Below are 8,672 nucleotides of genomic sequence, written 5' to 3'. Positions count from 1 at the left end.
CACACACACACACACACACACACACACACACACACACACACACACACACACACACACAGGTCTTTATAGTCCACTATGAGAAAACATTTGCTGGCAGAAAATGGCGAGCTGCACAGCTGTCCCAACACTGAATTTTACATTAACCAGGTGGGCATGTGGCCTTCACTTTGTGGGGTCCTGCTGCAGAATGTCTCTGCAGTTTAGTCACCAGGAAATTTTTTTCATTTTTTATTTTTTTTACTTGTTGAGGTTTTGTCTATTATACTAGCAACACAAAGTGATCAAGTTTGCATGGTGTAAAAAAACTATGTTCAGTTAGCAAATATGAAAAGACTGATCAGAATGTTTTGAGGACTGAAAATAAAATCTGTCAGGGATGTTCTTATGTTGGCACTTTGCTCTTCCGTATCGTGCCATAACAATACACTCAAAAGTTCCCAGTTGTGCATATTTGGCCATTTAAATGACACTTTCAGACAGACATTCAGTTGCTCAAAAGCTTCTTTGGTCCCCATGTTTGAGTTTGTTAATTTTGTGCACCTTTTCTGTGCAGAAAAACAAACAAAATTGGTGAAAAACTTGGTAGATCTGTAAAATATGCTTTTTAAAACACAAAATAAAATGTAAACTTAAAAAGAAAAAAAAAAAGAAAAACAACCCTGTAGAAGAGAACACTCTTTTGAAACAAGCAAAACTGTAAAACTGCTTTCCCATGACACGTGTGCAGTCTGTAAAGTAGAGGAGATGCTAACGGAGACATGGTAAATGTGTAGCAAGAAAACCTTGATCACAGGTTTAGAAAAACGTTGTCATTTTTGCTGTTTTTTTATTTTATTTTGAAAGGGTGGTCCATCTGGGTGGATGAGTGTAGGCAGGCTGGAAAGTGTTGAACTGAGAGGAAGAGTACAAAGGTCTGTGTTCAAAGTTTAACTCAAACACCCTTTCTTCCCTCCTTTTTTTTGTTGCAGCCTGTTGTTGTAGGGATGTTAGCGTTGGATAAGAGGATATTTCAGTGAAAAACGTCTGTTCTGTCAGATTGAACAAATGGAACTTGTGACCAGCACTTCACTGCCCTTTGATAGCATGTACTAAGCTGTCCTAACAGAACATTTTTCTTAAAGATTTGCTTTCTTAGTGTGCTTTCATCAGTATTTAATAACACAAGCAGAAACTTGGGTGTATACAATGCCAACTGGTTTACAAATGGAGAGTAAAAATGGAAAAATCTTTGTACTGAGCCTTGAGTCGATCAATTCTTCCTGTCTTTACTGTGAGAACACCTTTCAGAGAGAAAAGCTCTTCAGATTCACCAAGGCTCTGGTTGAGCATTCACACCATGGTGGCGAGCTTTATCTAAGAATATTATCCCTGTTCTTTGTCAAACTGATGCTTTATCGATCATGAAAAACAAGTTACAGCTTTGTAGCTTTGACAGTTGTAAGAAAATACATAAATTCTAGCTGGAGGCTGAATAATACCATGGTGGACTGTTAAAGAAGCCAAATTTGGAATATCTGTCTGAAAATTCAAGAGTTTTAAGTTCCTAGAATTGTGTCTGCTTGTGTAAAATCTCATCTCTTACATTTTAGAATATCTGTCAGGTTTATAAAACCCACCATAAATCCTCCTATCAGTTCAGTTTAAGGCTCTTTTCTTCCTTGCCCAATGAGCTGCAAGTAGCTGCAGCTTTCTGGTACCCACCTTGTAACTCATTGTTGCAGACTCTGCCCTTGGCTCAGTATGATTTATATGGAAAATTACACCCGAAGAACAAAAGTTGAAGCCCTTTTTGTATCTTGCATCCAAAATGATTGCACCTTGTTTTGAGCTTTAACAGCAATAGTTCTTCCAACTTTCTGCACAAGAAAGCAAAGACGTAACATTTTTTTCAATAAAGAAAATGACGATTAATGCAACTTCATTGGTTCACGACTCTCTAAATGACTCATAATCCAGTTAAACACAAACAACATGGTGATTGGGCTTAGACAAGACTAAAATCTTAATGATGCAGGTTATGTCACAGAAAGAAGCAAGTTACAAAATATAGCCAAATACTGTATTAACGTGGCTAAATTCTGCTTTTGACTAGAGGATCTCTGCCTAAATCTGCTTGCTTTTTGTGTTTTCCAGGGCATAATGCATGCAATTATCTCAAAACTATTGTGCCAATTTAAAATTAGATGACTATGGAAACTTCAAAATGTCTGTTAGTGGTTACTGGATCATAAAATGCTAAACTGCATTGCTAGAAGGAAGTGAAGCATAATTGAAAGCAAATTATAATAGACTCAAGTCATTTTTTTCTCCAGTACAAATTACTGCCCAAACTTCTGAGCTCTTTAAATAATTATTTCTTGTAAAATAATATTTGACTCATCCAACTTATAAAACTGTTTCACAGAATGATCTGTTTTGTTCAATCTGTTCCCAGCAAACTTCAGCTCTCATGTGATTTCTGTCTCCTTGCAACAGGTTAAAGCATCCCTTGAAGAACAAGCCTTCTCTGAAGCCTGGGGGTTCAAGGCCAAGGAGGTCTTTTCTGACAAACTTCTTGAGTCTCTCCCAAACCCTGAAGACAAGAAATTGATGGAAAATATCAAGGTGCTGGGTCCTGCCAACCTCCCACAGGCTGAAAGAGAAGAGGTTTGATTTTAGTTTGTAAGAAGTTTGCATTAAAGTGATGCACGTCATCTCTGTTGGCTTTTTAAGAACATCAGAAATGTTTGTCCTTATCTGTAGTTCAACACCATCCTCAGCACCATGGACAGTATTTATTCCACCGCTAAAGTACACCCTCAGCCAAACATCAGCTGGAGCCTGGAACCTGGTGAGTACTGTAAATGGCAATGAATAAATGCTTGGTTTAAAGAGCAAGATCCATGAATTGTATAAATGTTTTTAAAAGTTCAGCGTTTTTGTGGTAGTGTTGTGGAACAGGAAATGAACAGTGTCCTGGGAGTCCTGGAATCAAAACAGCTTTAAGTGGTTTAGATGTTATCGGTTCTCGTTAGTAACGGAACAGACAATTAAGCGGTTCCAAAGGAAGTGCTATGGATGTTTCCAAGAGTGCTGTATAGAAACACAGGCGAAACATTGCGTTGAAATCATTGGGAACAATAGTCTTTTGTGTTTTGAGCTACAAACTGCTTAATGAATTTGTGAGAGACTCCTGTCAGCACGCCCAGAACAACAAACAATGGCTTCTGCGAAAAATGCTCATAAACTGAAATGAGCTCATTACTGGTCAAGTAAAACCACCAGAATATTTACTGGTTTTTCCATTATGAAGACGATCCAAAAGGAAACAGTTATCCAGAAGTGACCATTTCAACCTTTGGCTTTTTTCACATTTTAACTTTTATCATGAAGCTCATGTTTTGTTTTTCACATTTGAGCAAAAATGTTTGTCTTGCAGAAATCACAGAAATCATGGCTAGCTCCAGAAGCTACAAGCAGCTGCTGTTTGCTTGGGAAGGTTGGCACAATGCATCAGGTGTGCCTCTGAAACAGTATTATCCCAGATTTGTGGAGCTCAGCAACAAAGCAGCACGAGCCGATGGTGAGATTGACCCCTTGATCCTTTAGACTCTGAAGTCTAAAGGGTACTGTATATAAAGGGTATATAATAATATATTCTAAAGTTTCAAAAAATGGAAAGAATGACAGAAATGACTGAAGAGAAAACCTCTTTCTTTAGGATTTGAAGACACTGGAGCTTATTGGCGCTCTTGGTATGAAATAAACACATTTGAGCAGGATATAGAAAAGCTCTATAAGACCATCGAGCCCCTCTATCTGAACCTGCATGCCTTTGTGCGCCGCAAGCTTTACAACTTCTACGGTTCCAAGTACATCAATCTAAAAGGACCAATCCCTGCCCACCTTTTGGGTAAGTTGTATGCATTTCTTATCCACTAAACTTTTTAAAGGAGTTTAGAAACTGAAATACAAATTGAGTAATTTTTAAGTTCAAGTATTTAAATCCCCTCTTCATAAACATGTCCAAGACAATGGAAGCACAGGGGGTCATAAGACAAAGCAGTGAATAAACATTCTGTATGAAGGCATTTCCTTCAGAGTTCAGTGTAAGGCTGTTTATAATGTTTCCATCCTCAGGAAACATGTGGGCCCAGACTTGGAACAACATTTATGATATGATGATCCCGTTTCCTGAGAAACCCAACCTGGATGTGACTGAAGAAATGGTCAAACAAGTGAGTGTGTCCAGACTTCTCTTTATGCTACTGAAGTAGTGGGGCAGGATTAATTCTGTTTTAGATGATTTTGACTTGTTGAATGGTCTTCCTCAGGGCTACAATGCGACTCACATGTTCCGTGTGGCAGAGGAGTTCTTCACATCTCTGGGTTTAGCAGAGATGCCCAGAGAGTTCTGGGAAGAATCTATGCTCGTTAAACCCGATGGCCGAGAAGTCGTGTGTCATGCATCAGCTTGGGACTTTTACAACCGCAAAGATTTCAGGTAGTAATTGAAGCTCTTCTTGTTACGATTTTAAATCCAGGGGTTTTAATGTTTGAAGTTCTTCAGGATTAAACAGTGCACCACAGTGACGATGGAACAACTCGCCACTGTTCACCACGAAATGGGGCACATCCAGTATTACCTGCAATACAAGGACCAGCCTGTGGGCTTCCGCCGCGGAGCAAACCCTGGTTTCCATGAAGCTGTTGGTGACGTCATGTCACTCTCAGTTTCCACACCAACCCATCTGCACAAAATCAATCTGCTGGAGTCTGTGACATCCGATGCTGGTAATATCATAAAATATCACTCAGCTTAATAAGAATGAAGCGGCAACATGTTCAAAGTTCTGGTAATTTTCTTCAGAAACTGATCTCAACTACTTATTGAAGATGGCTCTGGAGAAGATAGCCTTCCTTCCTTTCGGCTACCTCATTGACCTCTGGAGATGGGGTGTGTTTCGCGGAAGCACCCCTCCAGACAAGTACAACTCTGAGTGGTGGTACCTCAGGTGGGACAATATGCAAACACAAATTATTTTATATCTGTATACACTTGAATATAACCCCACTGTGTAAAACATAAAAAACAATATGCAAATATTCACTCATTTTGAATTTGATGCCTACATGTTCTAAAGAAGCTGTGATAGGGATATGTTTACCACTGTGTTACACCACAGCACTCAATCACTCAATACGCATTTAAGAACTGAGAACACTAATTGTTAAAGCTTTGTTAGTGGATTTTTTTTTCCATGCTTGGTTTATGAACAACTTCAGTTGCTCAACAGTTCAGGATCTCCATAGTTGTATATTGTGCTTCATAATGCTCCACATATTTTCAGTGGGAGACAGGTTTGGACTGCCGGCAGGCCAGTATCCGCACTCTTAAACTAAGACAAGCTGTTGTAACACTTGCAGAATGTGGTTTGTTGTCTTTTTGAAATAAACAGGATGTCCCTGAAAAACAAGTGGCTTGGATGGCAGCATATTTTGCTCCAAAACTTGTAGCTTTCAGTGTTAATGGTGCCTTCACAGATGTGCAAATTACCCATGCCATGAGCACTAACATCCCCCTATACCATCAGAGATGCTGCCGTTTGAACTTTGCGCTGAGAACAATCCAAACAGTCCTTTTCCTCTTTGGCCCAGAAGACACGCTGTCCATGATTTCCAAAAACAATTTTAAATGTGGACTCGTCAGACCACAGGACACTTTTCCACTTTGTCAGTCCATCTCAGACGAGCTTGGACCCAGAGAAGCTAGCAGCGTTTCTGGGTGTTGTTGATCTATAGCTTTGACTTTGCATGGTAGAGTTTTAACTTGCACTCATAGATGTAGATAGAGACAAACTGTGTTCACCGACAATGGTTGTCAGACATGTACCTGAGGCCATGTGGTAATATCTGTTTCAGAATGATGTCGGTTTTTAATGCAGTGCCTCCTGATGGATCAAAGGTCACGGGCATTCAGTGTTAGTGTTTGGTCGTGCCACTTACTTGCAGAGATTTGTCCAGATTCTCTGAATCTTTTGATGATGTTATGGACTGTAGATGATGAAATGCCTAAATTGCTAGCAACTGTATCGAGAAACGTTATTCCCAAATTATTGGACTATTTGCTCACACAGTTGTTCAAAAAGTGGTGAACCTCACCCCATCCTTGCTTGTGAATGACTGAGCCTTTCTGGGATGCTCTTTTGGTACACAGTCGTGAAACTCACCTGTTTCCAATTAGCCTGTTGAACTGTGGAATGCTCCAAACAAGTGTTTGAAGGGGTCAATTTAAGAATGAGTGAAAAAACTAATGAAGTTTATCCATTTGAACATTAAATATCTTGTCTTTGTAGAGTATTCAATTGATTATTTAATTTGAAAAGGATTTGCAAATCATCATCTGTTTTTATTTGTTTTACACAACATCCCGATTGGAATTTGGGTTATAATTTAACATGGTGTTGCTAACTTATGACATTGTTTTAATATTTGACAGAACAAAATACCAAGGGATTTGCCCACCCACCAGACGTACAGATGAGCACTTTGATCCTGGTGCAAAATATCATATCCCTGGAAACACCCCATACATCAGGTACTGTCCTTCTGCCACCACAACTGCAAAAAAATAAATAAAAAATAAAAAACACCAAAAAATGATATTATGGCGTGTTTAATCTGATACATGTTAAAGATTTGATTGTTAACCAGAATTTTCTCAACTTTGTGCATTATGTGCTAAACATTATAGTATTGCAGACGAATGTTCTCCCTCACACACATCAGTTTTTTTGCATAGATGCCTGAAATGTACAATGTTTAAAGGGGGCTATTTAAGTCAGACTGAGTATGTATGACTGTTTTTATTTTAACACTATACACTTGCCCTACAATGAGAGGAAGCCTGTGACAGGCCAAGGCAGAGGTTTGGTTACATCAGTTGGTTTCTCTTCACTAAAGAAACAAAAGTAGTCGACATGACAAAACATAGCCTTTGAATTAATTTTCTTTCCCCCCCTCTCTTTCATGCAGGTATTTTGTCAGCTTCATCCTGCAGTTCCAGTTTCATGAGAAACTATGCCAGGCTGCTAAACACACAGGCCCCCTGCACACATGTGACATCTACCAATCTGCAGAGGCAGGAGCCATTCTACAGTATGTCAGCTAACTAAACCTGTTTACTACATAGCATAAATAATGGGTTTAATTATTGTTTTTTTTTTTACTTCCCAAGGAAAGTTCTTCAGGCCGGCTCTTCCAAACCTTGGCCTGATGTGCTTGAGGAGGCTATAGGCACCAGGGAGATGAGTGCCACCTCACTGATGAAATACTTTGAGCCTGTAACCAAGTGGCTGGAGGAACAAAATAAGAATGAGACCTTGGGATGGCCTGAATTCAGTTGGGTTCCACCCATTCCTGAGGGCTACCCTGAAGATATTGGTAAGGATTAAATGAGAAGTTTTATTAGTGGCTTATCACTTACAGTTTACTGACTTAACTCCTCTGTTTTTACTTAGACAAGAATACAGATGAGCAGGATGCAAAGAAATTTCTAGAAGAGTATAACAGCACAGCTGAAGTGGTGTGGAATGCATACACCGAGGCCTCTTGGACGTACAACACTAACATCACAGAAGCTAATAAAGAGGCCATGGTGAATGTTACTCAAGAAAATAATCCAATGCAATGACAAACTTGTCATTATTTATTTTCCTTTTCACCTGCACACCATATGATTTCTACACAACTTCAGACTCACCTCCTGCCCCTTCATATTAAAAGACTGAACACATAATAAACCAATGTCTCTTTTAACAATTGAACAATTCTCTAATGGCTTCATTGGAGACGTCCTTATCCACTTCATTGTTCTAATTTTAAATATTGCATCAAGACATAAAATCAATAAAGCAATTACTGACTGATTACTTGTTGTATATATATTTTCTAACAAACCCATGTAATTTGCGAATTTCAGTTTAATATGCATGCTCTCAAATAATTGAAACTTGTATCTAACAAAACATTAAGTTGGAAGATTTGTTAAACTGAAAATGCAGAATATCCATTGTTATATCTCTAGCTTAAGAAGAACCTGGAGATGTCGAAACACACCTTAGACTATGGGCTGAAGGCTCGCAAGTATGATACCTCTGACTTCCAGGATCCCTCAGTCAAACGTATAATTGAAAAACTCAGCGACATTGAGAGGGCTGCACTGCCTTCAGCAGAACTGGAGGAGGTAAGAATAAAAATGAGTTTCATATGTGCAAATGTGTATGCGGAAACATCTGACACACAGATGCTAGCACAACTGAACTGCCTTGTGTGTGTGTATGTGTGTGTGTGTTTTAACCACTGCTGTGAGTGCAAACGTGTTGTTCTATAAATATCTAGATTGTTGCATTTGTGTTGAATTTCAGAAAATCTTGTTTGTATTAAAGGCTCAACATTCACAGATGTCTTTTGGAGCATTATCAAAACTGCTGATTCCCGGATCAGTTTAAAACCTTGAAATGTACTTGAAGGTGTTATAAGTAACATTTTTACAAACAGATTTACCTACATAAATGGAAACAGAGCTGCCTTTTTTTAAAATGAGAAAATAATGAACACAAACTAGTTGTGGGGGGAGGCAAAGCAGGCTAATTTTAAGCCTTTAAAGTGTAACTTACCCCCAAGGATAACTC

The 8,672-nt window shown here is 38.9% G+C and overlaps 1 protein-coding gene across 1 annotated transcript in view; it reads left to right on the top strand.

Annotated features, from left to right (window-relative positions):
- ace (angiotensin I converting enzyme (peptidyl-dipeptidase A) 1) overlaps positions 1-8,672 on the top strand; it is a gene marked incomplete at its 3' end in the record, with an annotated part of 23,674 nt that overhangs the window by 6,897 nt on the left and 8,105 nt on the right. Inside the window, 13 exon segments of the mRNA XM_014008105.1 lie at positions 2,476-2,646; positions 2,743-2,830; positions 3,419-3,562; positions 3,701-3,892; positions 4,120-4,217; positions 4,314-4,483; positions 4,550-4,773; positions 4,850-4,994; positions 6,479-6,577; positions 7,015-7,137; positions 7,217-7,422; positions 7,500-7,636; positions 8,066-8,224. Coding sequence (XP_013863559.1) covers positions 2,476-2,646; positions 2,743-2,830; positions 3,419-3,562; positions 3,701-3,892; positions 4,120-4,217; positions 4,314-4,483; positions 4,550-4,773; positions 4,850-4,994; positions 6,479-6,577; positions 7,015-7,137; positions 7,217-7,422; positions 7,500-7,636; positions 8,066-8,224 — 1,956 coding nt within the window.

Source organism: Austrofundulus limnaeus, unplaced genomic scaffold, assembly GCF_001266775.1.
Source record: "Austrofundulus limnaeus strain Quisiro unplaced genomic scaffold, Austrofundulus_limnaeus-1.0 Scaffold48, whole genome shotgun sequence".
In the NCBI taxonomy this organism is placed as follows: domain Eukaryota; kingdom Metazoa; phylum Chordata; class Actinopteri; order Cyprinodontiformes; family Rivulidae; genus Austrofundulus; species Austrofundulus limnaeus.
Note: the sequence above shows the minus strand (reverse complement) of the source record. Positions and strands in the feature narration are given on the sequence as shown.